The sequence below is a fragment of the Cololabis saira genome, chromosome 20 (genome assembly GCF_033807715.1).
Source record: "Cololabis saira isolate AMF1-May2022 chromosome 20, fColSai1.1, whole genome shotgun sequence".
Taxonomy (NCBI): Eukaryota; Metazoa; Chordata; class Actinopteri; order Beloniformes; family Belonidae; genus Cololabis; species Cololabis saira.
The window spans coordinates 8803379-8824040 of record NC_084606.1 but is presented as its reverse complement, the minus strand read 5'-3'; the positions used below and the strand labels follow the sequence as shown (position 1 = coordinate 8824040).

Here is a 20662-nt window from a genome sequence, read left to right as displayed (position 1 = left end):
GCGCACATTTTGGCATTTGTAGACGGTAGAAAGTACCGGGATAGCCAGATTTACAAAAAGGTGAGCAACAAGTTACGCGAAGCCGGATTTGTAGGAACGCCAGACCAGATCAAGCACTGCTGGAAGACGCTGAAAAAGGCGACTTCTACTGGGCTGTTCATTATCCACCGTGCTGCTGTTATTGTTGTTTTGGATTTGGATACAGGAAGAAAAAGCGGAAATTATGGGAACTGCGTCATGACATTCTCCGTGCGTCGCTGGTTTGATCCAGATATTCCAAATAATTAATTACCATGTATACAGGGATAACCCTGTTTGCTCACGCATGGAAAAAGATTATTCTCAATGTTTCAGTAACCGGAATATTGACCTTAACCCGAATTTTGACTGCATGTAAACGTAGTCAGTGAAGGAGGCTAAACGACTGTACTGGAGAAGCTCCAGCACCAGTTCTCAGCCAACGACTCTGCGTCTGTCTGGAAAGGGCTCAGGCAGACCCCCAACTACAAGCCTAAACCCCCTCCATCAACGGCCGACGCCTAGCCAACGACCTGAACGAGTTCTACTGCCGCTTTGAAAGACAACGGGACAGTCCTACAACCATCCCCCACAACACCTCACAACAGCCCCAGTGCTTCACCTCCACCCCCCACCACCTCTGGGACGACTCTTTCAATCCAGGAGAGGGACGTCAACAAACTCTTCTGGAGACAGAACCCTGGAAAGCTGCTGGACCGGACTCTGTCTCACCAGCCAGCTTGCAGCGCTGCTCTGATCAGCTGTCTCCAGTGTTCAGGGACATTTTCAACACCTCACTGGAGACGTGCCACGTTCCAGCTGCTGCAAGACCTCCAACATCATCCCTGTTCCCAAGAGGCCAAGGACCACAGGACCTACCGACCTCAGACCGTCACCCCGACCTCTGTGGTTAGGACTCTGTCATGACCAGTGACAGTGTGGAGTCTTACGGCTTCCTGGGATCCATCATCTCCCGGGACCTCAAGTGGAGCTGAACATCTGCTCCCTCACCCAGAAAGCCCAGCAGAGAAGACAAAGGATTTCACCGTCTTCTCGACGAACTCAAGCTGCGAAATGATGTTTCATTGATATGTTATATGTTTGATATTTTCTTAAATGTGAAGACAGTGCCAGTGTGACTTTTTATCTACACAGAAATATTATTTTTTGTTTAAAATAGTTATTCTACTCGTTTTATTTATTTTGATTGAATTTATCTGTTGCAAATAAAACCTGTCTTCCATTTCATTGCATTTTTCATTGCATTTTTAGCCTAGTTATTTTTGTGGTAGAAGTATCATATCGGTACTTGGTATGGGCAAGTACACAAATTAAAATACTCGTACTCGTACTCGGTGTGAAAAAAAATGGTATCGGGGCATCCCTAGTATATATTATTTACCATGTTCATATTATTTACCATGTTTATAGTCTTTACCATGTTTATTTACCATGTATATATTATTGTATATATCATTTAGAAAAATCTGTTGCACGCCGAAACAAATCCCTCGTTTGTCCAGTAACGTACTTGGCAATAAACCTTTTTCTGATTCTGGTTCAGGTTCAGTCCAGTCAGGGTCAGATTTCAAGTGGTAAACAGAGACGTACAATGATCGTATTCTTGGTGGTGAATCCAGCAGTTTCACTTTCCTCATCCATCGTTTCAATTCAGGACCACGAAGATCTGCTGGACTTCATCCGGGTCTCTTTGGGGGAAAGTCAGCGCATACCTGGACAGGTCACGTGTCCATCGCAGGACTCACTTCCACATCACAGTTGGATAAAACGGAATAAAGTCGTGTGTAAAACTCCGCCATCTGATGGACGTCTGGAAGAACTACAACTATTAACATGTTTTCATGCAAACAGGAGACAGAATGATGTGATAATTCTTAGACTTTTAATTTTACATTTTACACAACGTTTTTGTAATCAGGATTTATTTAAAAAGGATTCATTTTGTATATTTGTGTTGTAATAAAACATGATGTAATGCTGTTTTTATAAAAGGTTAAAACAAGAGAAATAAATAGTTATATACTAAAAAAAATATTCATAATCCCCAGATGGAAACTGAGTTGTCATGGCAACAACAATACAGGGAAATATAAAACCACAAAGTATATTGATCAGAAAACATGAATACTATTCACTGTCCTCCTCATTTGAAGTCACAAGCAGAAACTACTGGAAACCACGTTTACGCATGGATACTGTTATATTCGTATATTATTCTGATATTTTATTATATTGATATTATATTATATTATTATTATATTATATTGATATTCTGGTACTTTAGTATCCATGACAACAGAGAGTTTAGTGTAAAGTGTAAAGATATCTGACAGTAATGACTGATATGAAGTAAAACAGTGAAGAAGCATAACAGCGTGTTTTAGGAAGAACAATGACTGACAAGCACAGCGGTGTAGAAGTCAGCACTGCTGCTTTACAGCAACGAGGTTCCTGGTTCGACTCCCAGCAGGTTTTTAGTTGGAGTTTGCATGTTCTCCGTATTGTGGAGGTTCTTCCCTCGGAGACCTGGGACAAACTCCAGCAGCTCCCCGAAAATCCTCACGTTGTGATTCATCAGAAACTTGTGTACGACTCCTCGAGGGTTCTCTGAGACAAAACAGCAGGTTTTCTTTCTCCTTTGCTTCACTAAAACTGTAACACAAATAATCAGAAGAGCAGCTGCTGCAACAGCTACTCCAACTTCTGCTGCAGCGTAGGATCTGGTCGTCTCCTGAGGTTCTTGTTCTGGGATCATCGTTGGCGTCTGAGGTGGAAGATCAGCAGCTGCTGAAAAAGAAGTCACAACAAAATTCACATGTTTTCAAATCGGTTCATGTCCAAAATTAATGAGACAACTGCTTCAAGTTGAACCGGAAAAATCAGGACAATTTCATCTTTGTGAGTGTACAAAAAGTGCATTAAAAGGGCAGCTGGTGCAGGATTGTCCTTCCTGTTTTAACTCTGTTGGATTTACTAGTGTCACCGTGAGGAGGACAGTTCATGGCTGCTGTGGACACAAATACAACATTTGTAGTGGACTGATATGGATATTCAAAAAGACCTTTTTATCCACTTTTTGTACACTCCCATAGTTAAACTAGGGGCTCTATCAGAGGATCCACTTCTACTAAGAAACTTCCTGACACTCACACATTACATAACACACAGTGGTGAATGTTGGTTCCAGTGTCTCATGTCCACTTTCAGACCACAGTCAGTCCAACAGTGAGAATCATCTGTTTCACCAACTTCTACTGAGAGGACTTACCAGAGACGAGGACTTCACAGCTGGCAGACCCCCATCCAGACTCTGTGTCCAGTCTACACCAGTACTGTCCTGAGTCCTCAGTCCTGAGTCTGGACATGTGGAGTCTTAGTCGTCCCTCTCTCAGAGCATCTCTGTCGCTCTGGACTCGTCCTGAAAACTGTTCATCGTGATAAAAGGTCATCTCAACTCCGTTCACCACATGAAACAGCATTAAGGGTCTGAGATAAGTTCTGAGTTCACAGTAGATGTCAGGAAGTCTGGAGGAGGTTCCAGGTTTGGGGGTGAAGGTCCACTCCAGGGTGATGTTGTGGTTCTCCTCTGTCTGATAGGAGCTCTGTGTCACATTCACTACAAATGTTGCTGCTGAGGAGACGGAGAGGGAAAGAGAGGAGGATGTTCACACATTTCTGTAGTTTTTGTACTTTTAAACCAGTAAAAAAACTGATGTGAAATGTGAGTGTGGTATCAGAGGTGCTGATTATTGTAATTAATTTAATTTTTGGTCTCCTCAACAAATCTCTCCATAAACCGTACCTGGTCCAGAACTCATCATCACCAGTAACCCCCCCACCCACACACACACACACTTGTCTGATCTCATCTGTATTTACCCCCCACTCTCTCTCCCAGGTCCTCCCTCCACCTCTCTGTCTTCCCCCCGTTTCAGCACCACGGAGAGCAGCTCTGGACCCCCCACATCTGGAATAGTGACCATGAACCCAGTTCAGGTCCAGACTCCAAACACTTCTGTTTCACATCTATAATCTCTTCTTCATTTGTTTTTCTATTGTTCTTTTTCTGTTTTTATTTATTATATTCTTGTAAAGTGTCCTTGAGTACCTTGAAAGGTGCTGCTAGATAAAATGTATTATTATAATTATTATTATTGTTGTTATTATTATCAGAGCTGTCAGAGCTCTTATTATCAGCCACAATGACAGATTTGGAAAAAACTAAGTTTTCTTAAATTATAACTTGATTTTATAGATAAAAATGAAGTAATTGTAGTGAATGTTACAGACATAATTCACCTTGTTTATTAAGTGTGGTTCTACACACCGTTCATTATTTAAAGCAGCATGTTTTCCTTCATGCAACTATGACGGTTCAGGGATCGCTGTCCCTTTAAATGTGGTCATGACGTTGAGCTCCTTTTTCTTGATTCAGTGTTCTGAGACTTTTCAATAAACGACACACGCTTTCGTATGGGGAATTGTCTGTTCTATTTTCTGCAATTTCCACATAATAAACTAGACATAGATGTAAAGACTGAGAGCTCTGAGTCATGGATCTGTTAGTGATGTTAAAGTGTGTTTAAGTTAATAAAGTGAAGGTTTAAACTGACCACAGACATGTGATGTGAGGATGATGAGCAGCAGGATCCTGCAGATCATCTTCTCCCTGTGAGGGACACAGAGCTGGAGAGTCACCCACACATGAGGTCAAAGTTCACACTTTACAGCTACAACAACAAACATCTACAGTGTGACTTCATCCAACACCTCCTTTCTGATCAGATGAAAGTTTCCTTCAAACACAGAGATAGTTCAGACAGAAACATCCTCCTGTTGTAACCCACCTTTGGTCTGTTGATGACGGACAGAACAACAACGACTCCTTGAGTCTCAGCTGAGGTGTTGATGTTCAGGGGGACGAGCTCTCGCTGTCAAGGGTCTTTTAGTTTGGAATCCCACCGGAGGAAGTCCTGGACTCTGCTGGACAGTAAAAAGAGTCAGATGATGACGCTGCAACTAGTGTCCATGTAAACCTGCGTCCTCCGTCACTTCAGAGAGAATCTTTTTAAAACTGCTGAAAATAAACTGTTTGAAGCAGTGAGACAAAATCCTGTTTCTCACTAAAATCTGTAAATATAAACCTTTAAAACGTCACTACAAAGTCCACGTTCACAAGTCCAGGTACTGACACTTCTGTCAGATCAAAGGTCACTAATGTTTTATAAAATGAGAAAGCATCAGTCTGAACGTGTGAGTGAATTACAGGCTGAAATCTTTAATCAGAAAGTATCTGATGATCAAACATCTGCAGCTCCACAGAACATGTTCAGGACTCATGAACACGTGTTTCTAAACGCATGTTTCTGCGCACATTCAGGGATCTAAACGAGGATGTTTGGTGTCAGTGTTTCTGTCAAATGATGAAACAGCGGCTGTAATTCCAGTCACCTCCAGATGTCGCTGTTTCTCTCTTCACATTCAATCATTTTGGAATCAAAACTAAAGTAAAGTCTTTGTTTCACAAGACTTCACTCAGGGCTCTCAGTCTCCATCATTAACCGTGAGAAACACGCATTTCAACAAGTTCACACGCAACACTCGGCCTGTTTTAGACTTAGTCAGCCTTAAGCCCTGACTCCCCCATAATGCACTGTGACCTGTATTGCATCTTATTTGTTAATTATTTTCAAACTTAATCATATTTTAGATCTTGTAAATTAGAGTTAGAGTCCCATAGGTTTGAATCCTATACATTTTAATATGTTTTGTTGAATGTATTATCATTGTCATGATCATCAATATGAATTATTATTATCATAATCAATATTATAATCATCATCATTATTATTAATATTATTATTCTTAAGTTTAAACTTTAAATCGTATTTTTATGTATGTTTTAATGTCCCCACCCCCCAAAATAATAAAAACAACTCCCTCCAAGCCAATTTCACAACTTGAGTCTTCACTGGAATTAAAACTTACAAGAACATTTTTTTCTTGCCTCTAAATTTGTGCTTCTGTAACATGACTGATTTTTATAAAACTAACGTAACGTCCGATTCTCTGTGAAAGGATGGATAGAGGTGATTATAACCTGTTTTAAAAGAGAGCAGACAATATCTGAGAGTGAAAACACAAATGAATTCTCTCTAATCTAAATAGTATGCTCTTCAATTCAATTTAATTCAATTTTATTTATATAGCGTCTAATACAACAGATGTTGTCTCTAGACGCTTTCCAGAGATCCAGAACATGAACATAAACATAAACATAAACCCCCGAGCAATTATTATATAAACAATAGCAGGTAAAAACTCCCCTAGTGGGAGAAAAGCCTTAAGCCAAACAGTGGCAAGGAAAAACTCCCCTTTAGGAGGGAAGAAACCTTGAGCAGGACCAGGCTCATAAGGGGGGACCCTCCTGCCAACCTGGGGGGGTCAGGGACGTCAGCAGCACAGCAGGCAGGTGGAAGCAGCAGCGGGATGCCCAGAGGTGGGGGGGGGGGGGCGTCAGCAGCACACAACAGTCATGTGGAAGCAGCAGCGGGATGACCAGAGGGGGGGGGGGGGGGTGCAGGCAGGCGGAAGCAGCAACAACAGACATCCACGTAGGCAGGTGGAAGCAGCAACGGGATGACCGGGGATAGGGGGGGAGGGGCGGGAACACAGGCCAGAACGCAGCTCCCGAGGCCTCAGCCTGCAAACATGCACAAAAGAGAAAAAAGGGCGGCCGGCACAAGAAACTACAGGAACGATGGACAAAAATGATAGCTATGAGATATTTATAATAGATAAAAATGGTAATGGAGAAGAGAGGCAGGGAAAAGGAGAGGAGAAGAAGGGTGAGAGGCACCGCCCAGCGGATCATGTCGGTGCCCCCCTGCAGCATAAGCCTATAGCAGCATATCTACCGCGAAGCTATATTTGAGACTAACTATTATAGTTTTGTTCTATAGCTGCAACTATGACTACTGACTCTAACACACTAGAGTTTACACTACCTAGAGATTTACCAACACCAGCTAGAGGTTTACTAAACACTAACTATAGGCTTTACTAAACAGAAAGGTTTTAAGTTTAGTTTTAAAGGTGGAGGTGGTGTCAGCCTCCTTAACCCAGATTGGAAGTTGGTTCCAAAGTAATGGTGCCTGATAGCAGAACGCCCGCCCTCTAAATCTACATTTAGATACTCTAGGAACTACGAGTAAACCTGCACTCTGAGAACGGAGAGCTCTGACAGGAACATAAGGCACTATCAAATCTTGTAAATACTGCGGAGCTAAGCCGTTTTGGGCTTTATATGCAAGTAATAAAATTTTTAATTGAATTCTGAATTTTACAGGTAGCCAATGGAGCGACGCTAACACTGGAGAGACGTGGTCTCTCCTGCTGATTCCTGTCAGCACTCGTGCTGCTGCATTCTGGATCAGCTGGAGCCTATTCAGCAAATTACTTGGACATCCTGCTAACAACACATTACAGTAATCCAGTCTAGAAGATACAAATGCATGAACTAGTTTTTCTGCATCACTCTGCGAGAGGATTTTCCTCATTTTTGCAATATTACGGAGATGGAAAAACGCTATTTTACAAACCTGATTAACATATGGTTTAAACGACAAATCCTGATCGAAAATAACACCAAGTTTTCTCACAGTTGCACTGGAAGCCATCGCAACACCATCTAGTCCCTTCCTAAGATGCTCTGGACCAAGAATGATAACCTCTGTTTTATCTGAATTTAGAAGCAAGAAATTTCTGGACATCCAGTCCTTGATGTCCCTAAGACGTTCCTGAAGTTTAACCAACGGTTCTGTTTCATCCGGCTTCATAGACAAGTAGAGCTGCGTATCATCAGCATAGCAATGAAAGTGTATGCCGTGATTATGGATTATACTTCCCAACGGCTGCATGTATAAACTGAACAAGAATGGCCCTAGCACTGAACCCTGCGGAACACCATAACAGACCCTTGACTGTTCTGAAGAAACCTCATGTACATGAACAAACTGGAACCTGTCAGACAGATATGATTTAAACCAACGTAGAGCTGTCCCTTTAATCCCAACAACATGCTCTAACCTGTGCAGTAAAATGCCATGATCAACAGTGTCAAAAGCAGCACTGAGGTCCAGTAGAACTAGTATGGAAACTAATCCCTTATCTGAGGCCATAAGGAGGTCATTCGTGACTCGAACCAGTGCTGTCTCTGTGCTATGATGCATTCTGAACCCTCACTGAAAGACTTCAAACAGATCATTTCTATACAAATAGTCACATAACTGGCTTGAAACTGCATTTTCCAGAATTTTAGATACAAATGGAAGGTTAGAAATTGGCCTATATGGCTCTTGATAAATGACAGGATAATGACCCCATAACTGCGTTGGGGACGAACCTTACTTGGGAACTGCGCGTCATTCTGAGGGGTCTGCAAGTATATTCAAGCCTTTATTGTAACTGAACTGGTTCCTGTCAACCATAAACGCAACAAAAACTACCCATCAAACCAGTATCTGTCACTAACTGCACTCTCCCTCCTCCGTTCATCCCTTAAAAGTCCAGAAGCAACTAAACACTTACAGAACCGCAGGTTACTACAAGATGTGGTCCATTACTGAGCAGTTAGGGTCAAAGTTAGTCAGAAAAGCTCCGTAATTATCCCAACAAACAACAGTTGGTGAGTAAATCTTTATCAATGATCCAAAATACTTACATTTACAGTATGTTTCCTTGTGAGGCTGATCAGTCCTGAACTTGAAGTATTTGACCAAACTGTGAGAAGCTGAAACTCTAACACCGTTTATATCTGAGAAGCAACAATTACAGTGAGGTGAGAGGAAATATCTCTCCCCATTGCTGCAGCTGCTTGTCAAACTGAAATGATCAGTGTTCTGCGAGGAGCTCATATATGTCACCAGGAAGGTTTGTCTGACTGCAGAACCAGTTTCTCCACAACTTTAAGCTGATGGCCACTCCCTCCTGTGTCTGACATAATTCCCTCCGTAATCTGCCTGTACTGAAAGGAGATGAAAGGAGAGAAAAGAGACAGTCTTGACGATGAGTGTTTAACAGGGCAGAGATGAGATATAGATATGAAATGTTCTTTCTGTTTTGTGAACGATGCAACAGTTGTCCCTGTTGTCCAAAACTTGTGGGTCGATATTTGTAATGTTTTGCTAAAAACATTAACAGAGAATTCAGCTGTTTGGAGGGAAATGATTTTTGTCCTCTCAGAATAACAGAAATAAAACGACCCCTAATGAAACCTGTGAATAAAACTGACTGCAAAGTAAAGAAGCATGTAAACATGGATATTGTAGTGATGGTAGTATGGTAGTGTACTGTGTACATATACATATATCTACTGGCAGTATACTGTGTACATATACTTATATATACTGGAAGTATACTGTGTACATATACTTACATGTACTAGCAGTATATTGTGTACATATACTTACATGTACTGGCAGTATACTGTGTACATATACTTACATGTACTAGCAGTATATTGTGTACATATACTTACATGCACTGGCAGTATACTGTGTACATATACTTACATATATACATATACATATTTTTATTGACATCAGACAATAAAAATGCTTAACAATAAAAAGCTTGTCTTTGTTACAGTGACGCAGGTGCTGATCAGAACTTCTTTGTACCAGTTATAGTACACAGAAGTACCAGGTATAGTACACAGAAGTACCAGGTATAGTACACAGAAGTACCAGGTATAGTACACAGAAGTACCAAGTATGGTACACAGAAGTACCAGGTATAGTACACAGAAGTACCAGGTATAGTACACAGAAGTACCAGGTATAGTACACAGAAGTACCAGGTATAGTACACAGAAGTACCAGGTATGGTACACAGAAGTACCAGGTATAGTACACAGAAGTACCAGGTATAGTACACAGAAGTACCAGGTATAGTACACAGAAGTACCAGGTATGGTACACAGAAGTACCAGGTATGGTACACAGAAGTACCAGGTATGGTACACAGAAGTACCAGGTATGGTACACAGAAGTACCAGGTATAGTTCACAGAAGTACCAGGTATGGTACACAGAAGTACCAGGTATAGTACACAAAAGTACCAGGTATGGTACACAGAAGTAGCAGGTATAGTACACAGAAGTACCAGGTATGGTACACAGAAGTACCAGGTATAGTATCTTTCTCAGTCAGTACAGTAAATATGAAACTCAGGGTTGAATCATGAACTTAAGGACAGATTGATTGCTTATCAGTTCAGGGACTCGGGTTATTCAGTCAGGAATCAGGAATGTGTACATATACTTACATGTACTGGTAGTATACTGTGTACATATACTGGCTGTCACGGTGTGGTTGATGAGGACCCGATAGCAGGAGAGCAGGAGGCAGGAGATCGCAACAAAACAGGATTTATTTAGCAAAACCAAAAACCAAAAGCGCTGCAGAGCAGGATCAAGGGCTGAACAAAAACAGGAATCCAAAAAAACAGAGGAGACATGGAGGGAGCAAACAGTACGGACCGACAGGGAGAAGGGGAATGACAAGACCAGATATACACAGGGGATAACAAGACACGGGTGCAAACAACCAGGGCAGATGGGAAACAGGAGGGACAGAACTGAAACTCAAAAACTGGGGGAAGTGTCAAACCCTGACAGTACCCCCCCCTCAAGGGACAGATCCCAGATGTCCCAACGCCCCAACCCAGGGCGGGCAGAGGGGGCCCGGAGGAGGGCCCAGGCCAACACACGGCCAAAGTTCCGGGGGTTGTCCTCGGGACCGGGCAGACCGGCAAGACAGTTCCGGAGGCCGCCCACAGGGCTGGGCGAACCGGAGAGTCAGTTCAGGGGGTCTTCCGGGAGACCGGGCCCACCAGAGAGACAGTTCAGAGAGCCAACCTCGGAACCGGACTCAGGACCAGGCGCACCGGCCAGAGGGCCGGAGTTCTCGGGACTGGGCAGATGGAATCAATGGCGCCGGCTGAGGTGCATCCAGGATCGCCTCAGGAAGAGGAACAGGGACTGGCGGGACCACCCCAGGAACAGAGACTGGCGGGACTGCCTCAGGAACAGAGACTGGCGGGACCGCCTCAGGAACAGGGACTGGCGGGACCGCCTCAGGAACAGGGACTGGCGGGGAAGACAGGATTCGGGGAGCCGGCTTTGGGGCAGACAGGATCCTCGGAGCTGGCTCTGGGTGAACCCGGGTCCTCGGAGCTGGCTCGGGGTGAACCCGGGTCTTTGGAGCTGGCTCGGGGGGAACCCGGGTCCTCAGAGCTGGCTCGGGGTGAACCCGGGTCTTTGGAGCTGGCTCGGGGGGAACCCGGGTCCTCAGAGCTGGCTCGGGGTGAACCCGGGTCTTTGGAGCTGGCTCGGGGTGAACCCGGGTCCTTGGAGCTGGCTCGGGGTGAACCCGGGTCCTCGGAGCTGGCTATAGGGGAACCCGGGTCCTCGGCGCTGGCTGAGGGGGGACCTGGGTCCTCGGCGCTGGCTGCGGGGGGTCTGGGACCATCACCGGAGCAGGAACGGGAGCAGGAGCTGGAGCTGAGGCGTCCAGGACCACCGCCGGAGCAGGAACAGGGGGCGATATAAATTCTGTATAGTACACAGAAGTACCAGGTATAGTACACAGAAGTACCAGGTATAGTACACAGAAGTACCAGGTATAGCAGGGGTCACCAACCCTGGTCCTCGAGGGCCGGTGTCCTGCAGGTTTTAGATGTTTCCCTCCTTTAACACACCTGATTCTAATTAATCATCGTCATCAGCTTGTCATCCAGGGCTGCACAGTTCTGTTAATGACACAGTCACTTGTATCATGGTGCAATGAAGCAGGGAAACATCTAAAACCTGCAGGGACACCGGCCCTCGAGGACCAGGATTGGTGACCCCTGAGGTATAGTATCTTTCTCAGTCAGTACAGTAAATATGAAACTCAGGGTTGAATCATGAACTTAAGGACAGATTGATTGTTTATCAGTTCAGGGACTCGGGTTATTCAGTCAGGAATCCTGCTCAGAACTGAACCATTTTAATTTTTAATGAACCAATTCTAGAGATTCAGTATAATCAAAAGAACTGCAATTCCCATCACAAAGCAGATCACAGCTCTGCAAATTGTCAGTTTAATCAAAATGTAATCTTTTTCTGCCTACTTAGGTAAGCAAGCTGCTTTGAAACGCTGTTGGACATCAGGGGGCGTGGTCGACGTTAGTAGCTGGGACACCTCTGCTCCGCGAGTACGGAAGTACAGCTGCTTTCTCAACTGAAAACCCCGTGGCCACTCCCTTCTGTGTCTGAAATACTTCCCTGCATAATCTGCCGGGAATGAAAGGAGAGTAAACAGTCATGATGAAGCTACGCCTGTTTCTGTCAACAGGGCACAGAGGAGACGTCGCTGTGAAATGTTCTTTCGGTTCTGTGAACAATGAAACAGTTACCTCCGTTGTCCAAAACTTTTGGGTCGATATTTGTAATGTTTTGCTAGAAACATTGAAAAAGAATTGAGCTGTTTGGAAGGGAAGTGATTTTTGTCCTCTAAGACTAAAAGAAATAAGACGACCCCTAATGAAACCTGTGAATAAAACTGACAGCAAAATAAAGAAGCATGTAAACATGGATATTATAGTGATGGTAGTATACTGTGTACATATACATATATGTACTGGCAGTATGGAAAGTGATTATTTAAAACATGCAGGATGAATCACGTGACGCGGCTGAAAGCAACCTGGTACTTTAACAACTGTTGTAGGATGTTGTAGAACCGGTTTGCTGGAAACGTTTCTGTTACGTACTGAACCTCCAGTGTTTCTAGACACGTGGTTTTTGCTCACCACGTATGTGTGTGTGTGTGTGTGTGTGTGTGTGTGTGTGTGTTTGTGTGAAACAGGAAGGACAATCCTGCACCAACCGCCCTTTTAATCCACTTTTTGTACACTCACAAAGATGAAATTGTCCTGATCTATAGTTTTATAGTTTTAATAAAGATATGGAGGAAAAAACTGACGTTCTTCGTCTCAGAAGAAGGAGAAGTTTCTCAGGAATCATGAGAAGTTTATGATTGGAGTCTCAAACTGACTGCAGGACTTTCTTCCTCCATCTGATCACTTGGACGGCCTGCACCAGGAACCTTCTTTACTGTTGATGTTTTAATGAAATGTTGATTTTATTTATTTATTGTTGGTGCTGATGAAATGTGCTGTCAGTGAAGACAAATCTCCCTACGGGATAAATAAAAATACATCTAAAATCTTTAAAACACTGTTGTACTGAAAAGTAATAAGTTCATAATTTTGATAAACAATCACAAAAGATTCGCCTTTTACATAAAAATTGTTCTTCAAGTAATTTTGTAATTTCTGGTTATGAGAGTATTTTTGGCAGCATTGTCAGAACTCTTGCAGAACTGTTACCAAGAGGTTTGATAAAACACTTTGTCATGAAGCAGTTTTAGATGTTCATTAGTATATTTAATCCATATCAGGTCAAAGATAAATAATAAAAGAGGTTCTGCATCAAAATATGTGTTTTCCTTTATGTTTTCAATCCAGTTCAGTTCAATCAGCTGGTGCCAGAACAACCAGTCTGGGGTTTATTAGTTGCTGTGTGCCATCACGCACCAGGATGAGTTACCACGACAACCCTGGTTCACAGAAAAACTCAGAAGGTTGAGGTTGTATAAGGAAGAGGACAAAAACAGATACAGACGTGTAGGCAGGGGTGTAGCACCAAATTCTGGGCCCTGTACACTCTCAATGTCAGTGGGCCCCTATCCATGCCTGCGAGGAGCGTGAGAGAAAAAAAAAAGGGGGGGGGGGGGGGGGGGTATTTATACAATCAACTACAATCAGATCAGATTATATTGATGAGTGGTTCTGAATTGATGCATTTGGCCTACTTGTGCTCAAATACTTAAAACATTAGGCTACATCTGGCTGCAATAAGTTGCAGAGGCAAAAATGTTTTAAGCCATTTTTCAGCCAGATGAGAAGAATAGCTAATTGTTTTTCTATGTTCTCACCACCCAGACCTATCTCTTTCTCTCTCTATTTATCTATCTGTGGCAAAAATCACAATCACAATCATTTTTGATTGATAGTGAGATCACAGTTATTTAACATGATTATTCATTGGCTTTGGTAACATCATGAATTTATTGAACATTGACAATAGCTTTTAAGCACAGCACTGCACCGCAATGCTAAGGCTTTTTACCAGACAAAAATAATAAATTGCGTTATTGCTCAATTAATATATAGAGATATAATATAAGATACGCACACACAAATAATATTGGAACAATAATACCCCCATAGAATATAGAAATAGCAGGCGGCTATTTATGTTTATTTTTGGTTTACAAGTGACAAAGTGGCAATACCTGCACGAACACTGTAAGGAATAAAAATACATTGGGAACACTGGAAACAGCACGCGTCATAAATTAACTCTAATCACATGATAGTGGCTTTTTTGATAGGCAAATGGTCACTAGGCTCCTCAGAAGTTACTATTGAACTGATTATTCTGCTTAATGGAGTCATTTTGAAAAGGACTGGAACTGAGAAACACTGAACTAATGCAATCATTAATTTTATCTATTTTCATCCACAAACACTGAGAGACTGAGAAGCACTTTTCATGGTTCCGCATGAGACCTGCACAACCGTCCATTTATTATCATATTTGTTGCTTCATGAACCTGGACAAGTTTATAAAACCATCTCCAAAAGAATATGGAGTTCAACATACGACAGAGAGATGATTTAGGACAGTTGTCAGTCTTCCCAGACTCCCGGGGACCTGAATCAAGGATCCCTGCTCTTTATGTTTAACACGTGTCCATTGGTTTAAACACCTAACAACTAGGAATTAAGTCGTTCCACAATGTGAAATGGAAAATAAAATGAAAAACAAGCATCACTCTCCCAGTTTCTGCATATAACTTCAACATTGCAGTAAAAAGAAAATTTAGAACCAAAAACAGGCCTAAAACCTATTTAATCAATAACTTTTAGCCATTGTATGGTATAATCTGTTTATTTCCTGATCAATATTATGTTCTGCTGTGAGGATCATAAACTGTGGGATTTATTTAACTCAATTCTTGCAAACATCTCATCAGCTGAAAGAAACTGTAATTGTATATATTAATAATATTATATATTAATGATAATACTTTAGACAAATCACCTTCCATGTTGAGTTTATTTCTGAGTCTGTTTTAAGATAAAGAATCTCCTGGACGGAGCATCACCACATCATTCAGAGCTGGGGAAGAAGTCAGATGACGACCAGATGATGTTTTTGCATGTTGCAACTCAAATGATTGTTTTGTCATTTCTTTTTGATGGTTCACTACCGTAGGGAAATGTTATTGTTGCTTCTTCTTGGTTTCTATGACGTTCAAAACAAATGAGACAGGCCTAGTTCAGGTCAGATCAGGGTTGGTGAGTCCTGGTCCTGGAGGTCCAGGTCCTGCACGTTTAGGTGTGATTAGCAGCAACATCCAAGACCAACAGCTGGAACCGCTGCTCTTCAGGTCAGCGCTGGACTGCAGAAGCTGCCAGACGCTGCTGAGCTCGGCGTTACGGTGATGGTCTGGGTTTTGCAGCCGCAGGACCTGGGGAGTTTCATATATTGATTGTTGAGGTTCTATTTACTTATGTATGCCAAAAAGAAGATTTTTCTGTTTTATACAAATCTAATATATAAAAACTAACCTCTGAACTAACTAACTAACCTTCATCCTCTCAACCGCCGCAGGTCATCTCATGCTTGGAATTGAATTAAAGCTGAGGTTTAATACAATTTATTGAGTCTATCTCCTTTGCTGTGGTGTTTTACAGCGAACAATATACACTTACAATAAAATAAGTTCCTCTTTAGACAAAAAATTATAACAAACAGGGTTTCATTGGAAAATAAGTGAACTGATCTGGACCTCGAACTCTTTCAAGCTCTTTTTAAATATCTTTATCGGGAAGGTCAAACCGAACACATCATCCTCGGTGTGAAATGTGTAAATCTGGCAAGAATGTATTCTACATTTAAATAACTGTTTACCACAAAAAACACGTGTAAAGTAAACAAGTGTAAACAAATTTCAGTTTATTTACATACAGTAGTGTCTATTACAACACAAGTTGTCTCGGATCTTCCCAGAGACGCCCAACATAACAAGCAGCGTGACATGCATAGAAACCATAAATACTGAAGCTTGAAATGAAAAACTGTAATGTCCAAAAAAAAGCTTTGAAGAATTACTCCAGAGTTAAAACAGGCCTTGTGATATTACTGGATGGTAATGAGAATGTGGATCGAATCCATTTAAAGTTAAATCAGTTATGTTACAAACATCTTAAAACAATAGCCCACAGGGCAAGTAGTGATGCCACTAAATATTTCCTTTTCTAAACCCCTGACGAGACTCAAAAGTTCCCCTCATGTAGTAGTGGGCTGTAATTCTCCCTTTGCGAGGGAAGAAAGTGGCCGTATTTTCCGCATTATAAGGCGCACCTTCAATGAATGACGTATTTTAAAACCTTTTCCATATATAAGGCATTATAAGGCGCTACAGTAAAGGCTGGGGTTACGTTCTGCATCCATTAGACGGTGCTGCGCTAAAGGGAATGTCAACAAAACAGTCAGATAGGTCAGTCAAACTTTATTAATAGATTACAAATCAGCTTTCTGACAACTCCATCCACTCCCAAAATGAATAAACAACTGTTTTATTATTTTCGAGTTGCGAGACCTGTTGCGGCTCAATATTGATCCTTATATAAGGCGCACCGGATTATAAGGCGCAAGGTCAGTTTTTGAAAAAATTGAAGGCTTTTAGGTGCGCCTTATAGTGCGGAAAATACGGTATTTAAAGATGTCTACGTAGCTGAAAGGTTGGGCAGGTGTTTCTCCAATTGAAAATAGTTTTAGATGCTAACCTGCTTCCAAACACCCTGATCCAGATGACTGTGTCATTGACCGAGCTGTTAGTGAATCAGGTGCAGCAACGCTCCAGGACCAGGGGCCTCGTGTGCAAAGAGTGCAGCCCACAAATAACGTGCGTACGTCGCTTTCTACACTCACGGTCGGATGTTCAAAAAGTGACTTGTTGCTGCAACACTCTGTGTTCTTATTTTCTCACGTTTGCATCTCGATAATCACGTTGGAATAATTTATTTCTGCAGCGGAGGAATCAGATTGTGATGCTTCATAAATATCATTTCATGCGGTTCACATTGTTCCACTTATGGGAGGTGATCGTGGACACGTCGTCTGTAAGACTGAAAACACACGTGTACATTGGGCTTAATCTGTTAGTATTTCAATAATTTCACCACAAAACGGAACAAGGAGCCTTTTTTTCGTCCCACCAACTTAAGTTATGGTGTCGATTCTTGAAATACAAACAGGAAAAAAAAGAGTGTAATGATGCAATACTGAATACTGAATATTAACATTCACAAACCCGTGCAAACATAATAAACTCACAACTTTACACGGAACGCAACACAAAACAAGGAACGGTACCCATAATGCAATGCGTCAACACAACTACAAGCATGTCATTCTGTTGTCACAGCTTAAATCAGAGGAAATCATTTTATGAATTGTTTTTCCAGCCTTAACTTCTGACAGGAGCGTATCGAGTTCACGGTCAATGTTTTTTTTCTTAATTTTTTCACTTGATTTTGTAAGTTCTTTGATATTTATCCTCATCAGCATATTCAAATCCATCTACTTGTGGGTGTCGTGCTCCCGCATCCACGTTCAATTTCACGTTGGTTGTGATGTTCAAATGAAACGTGTGTGGATTTGGGCGTACGCACAGTTTTAAACATCTGAATTTCTTTTTGCGTACGCAAGGATTCACAATGAGGCCCCAGGACCGGGAACCAGTGGTCTCCCAGGCTGATTTAACTCGGGAGTATTCCTTTAATTCATTTCTGGGAAAACAAGTAAACTAAATACTGAAAATAAAACAAAAGATAAGTATAAGCAGAGGCAGCATAATAGAATAAAAAACATGTGCACATTTTGAAATGTCAGTTCTTTGATCTGTTGTCCCACTAAGCAGTGCACTCAGGAGGTCTCAGTGTTTTGGTTGGCCGCTACAATCCTACCCTTCCTTTTAGCATAATCTAGTCTTGTAACTACAGCCGATACGTTCAACGGGTTCAAGCTTTTCCAGGATGAAACGGTACCTGAAGAAAGAGGTGGTCAGTGCAAAAGAGCCCGAGAGGCTCGTGCAGCGACTTCAGTCAAGTCTCACGGTTTACTGAGGAGGACAGACCGTGACTGATGTTGCAGGATTGAACTGGAACAACGAGTTTACAGGGAAACTGATGGCACTTTTCCACTAGCACCTACTCATCTCAACTCAGCCTGGTTTCTTTTCCATAACAATTCCGCTCCTGGAGCAGAAGTAGGAGGTTGGAGCGAAGCTGCTGTGACGTATTTGATTGTGTGATCTAAACTAAGAAGACAACACTAAAGATGTAGAACCTGGAGGAGATGATAAATGTGCTGCTGGGTCTGTGGCTTGTGTTTCATATCAAGTTAAAAAATGAGAGTGAGAGAAGCTTCAAGCAGCGCCGCTTTTTAATGTTTTTTAGTTTGTCTCGGCGCTGCTAAAAAGCCAGCTGGAGCCGCGAGCAGCTATGAAGTGACAGAGCTCCTGGTAGATCTGGTCGTTCCTTATCGCCGTCTAGATCCCTTTTTAATTCTCTCCTCAGCACCAGGTTTATGAACATCTGCACCTCAGAGTTGGATCACCAAACAGACTTCTGCTGGTTGAATAAAATGAACAAGAAGCCGTCAGAGTCTCTTTCACTGATGTCACATCCTGACTGAGACGTCTGACTCCAACCCCCCGACCAATCGGTGGCCTGTAGTGTGATGACGTCAGATAAAGCCGACTCAGCAGCTTAGAACCTCAGCAGAATAGATACAGAAAAGTATCTACTCAGCACGTTAGACCCCTAGTGGAGAAGAATGAAACCGAGTAGGTTCTAGTGGAAAAGCGCCGTAACTCAGTCTGTGTAGTCAAACATTCCTGATTCAACTGTGTTCATCTCATTATGACACAATATCACCAGTTTGTTCCTTAGTGGGCCGGTAGGTTTATGACATGCAGACTTCATCTATAAGAAACTGATTTACATGTGAACCTGAATATGTGAGGTGTATAAGGAACGGAAAATTAGCTACATTCTCCTTTGTTCATAAAAAGTTCACTCTCACAAAATTATCAGTTTAAAGTGCATGTTTTCTTAATTCAAGTATTTTTTTCCAAAGAAGAAATGTGTCATTGATTGTTAATAGATACGTGGACATACGTGGATTCAAACGTTTTAACGTCTGCCATAATACTTCATTTTTTTTTTTTTTTAACGCCCTCCAAACCTTCACATAAACCATCTGCGTTTTAACTGAGCCTAGAATGTTTATTCTTGGTTTTTTTAATGTTCATAAAACTAGACGCTTTGGCGGAAATGTGAGTGCACTGCTCTGTGGTACAAATCCAACACTGAAGGAAACCGTATCAAAGTAGATGTAAATGTCTGAGGTAGTCCACAGGGATCTACACCAATCCTCTATAACAGGGGTGTCCAACCCTGGTCCTCAGAACCTGTCCTGCAGGTTTAGATCAGGATGTCCAAGTCAGTCCTCAGGACTCCTGTCCTGCAGGTTTAGATGTTCCCCTGCTTCGGCACACCCTGATACAAACGTCTGTGTCACCAACAGCGGGACAATGCAGGACAGTTTCCCCCGAGGACCAGGGTTGGAGACCGTGAAGTTAGAGGCAGCGTAGCTTCATCCTGTCCTGCAGCTTATGTACCAGCATAAGACACCAGTCCATCACACAGCTCTGCTACAGACAAAACGTTCAACCAAACATGACTGAGCTGTGGAAGGAAACTGGAAGCCTGAGCTGGCCTGAGGAGAACGTTGAAGCTTCACATGGAAAGATTACAGACTTCACAGCGACGGAGTACGAGTGCTACCGTCAACACGACAAGGGAGACCAAACTCGCATTGATGCCATATCTTCCCCGGCTCGCTGGCTTTACGGTCTCCGGCGTAGTTTCAGTCCTGGTTGCTGCTGAAAGAGGAGAGGAGGGTGGAGTTTACTGCTGACAGATTTACACTGTTTGACTTGTTACTCTGAGGTTAATGAACAACGTAGAGCAGGGCTGGCCGACCCTGGTCCTGGAGAGCTCCTATCCCGCGTGTTTCAGATCAGGGTAGCATCTAAAATGTACAGGACAGGGGGCCCGGGACCAGGACTGGGAAACACCGCCCTAATATACAAAATGTAAGCGTTATTAGTTCCAAAGATCAAAGGAGACATGTCAGACATTCAAACATGTTCACAATACGGTGTATTCTACATCAGTAGTGAGAAATCCCAACCCTTGAACTAGATCAGGGGAGTCCAACTCAAGTCCTGGAGAGCTCCTGCCCTGGAGGGTTTAGGAAAGTTTATTCCTAGTCAACAACACGGTGATTCAAGGTGCTTCACAAACACATTAAAACACAAATATAAAGCATGATTTAAAGGAGCTTGAGGCTCCTTTTAAGAAATGAGACTCTCTA

General features: G+C 42.4%; 1 protein-coding gene across 6 annotated transcripts; it reads right to left on the bottom strand.

Moving 5' to 3' along the window:
* Positions 1 to 1899: 1899 nt before the first annotated feature.
* LOC133420870 (uncharacterized) lies at positions 1900 to 8922 on the bottom strand. 6 transcript variants are annotated; one of them, XR_009770648.1, is made up of 5 exons: positions 8762 to 8922; positions 4887 to 5022; positions 4653 to 4708; positions 3308 to 3714; positions 1900 to 2826 (listed from the first exon to the last, which is right to left on the bottom strand). XR_009770648.1 is itself a non-coding variant. In XM_061710745.1 (5 exons), exons 3-5 carry the CDS (start codon positions 4699 to 4701, stop codon positions 2474 to 2476), a joined length of 765 nt encoding a protein of 254 aa, XP_061566729.1. In that variant the 5' UTR covers positions 4702 to 4725; positions 4887 to 5022; positions 8762 to 8922; the 3' UTR covers positions 1900 to 2473. The 6 variants fall into 6 exon arrangements, 5 of the variants coding, with proteins under 5 accessions (XP_061566729.1, XP_061566726.1, XP_061566731.1 ...); XM_061710745.1 differs by having other exon boundaries at positions 3308 to 3670; positions 4653 to 4725; XM_061710742.1 differs by having other exon boundaries at positions 3308 to 3670.
* Between the last annotated feature and the right edge of the window lie 11740 nt (positions 8923 to 20662).

Excerpts from the sequence above, each read along its gene's own strand:
- LOC133420870 (XM_061710745.1), bottom strand. The coding sequence starts at position 4,701 with ATGATCTGCAGGATCCTGCTGCTCATCATCCTCACATCACATGTCTGT. Across the intron at positions 3,671-4,652 it reads CCTCACATCACATGTCTGTG|CAGCAACATTTGTAGTGAAT; the intron begins GTCAGTTTAAAC and ends CCGTCTCCTCAG. Across the intron at positions 2,827-3,307 it reads CTGTGAAGTCCTCGTCTCTG|CAGCTGCTGATCTTCCACCT; the intron begins GTAAGTCCTCTC and ends CTTCTTTTTCAG.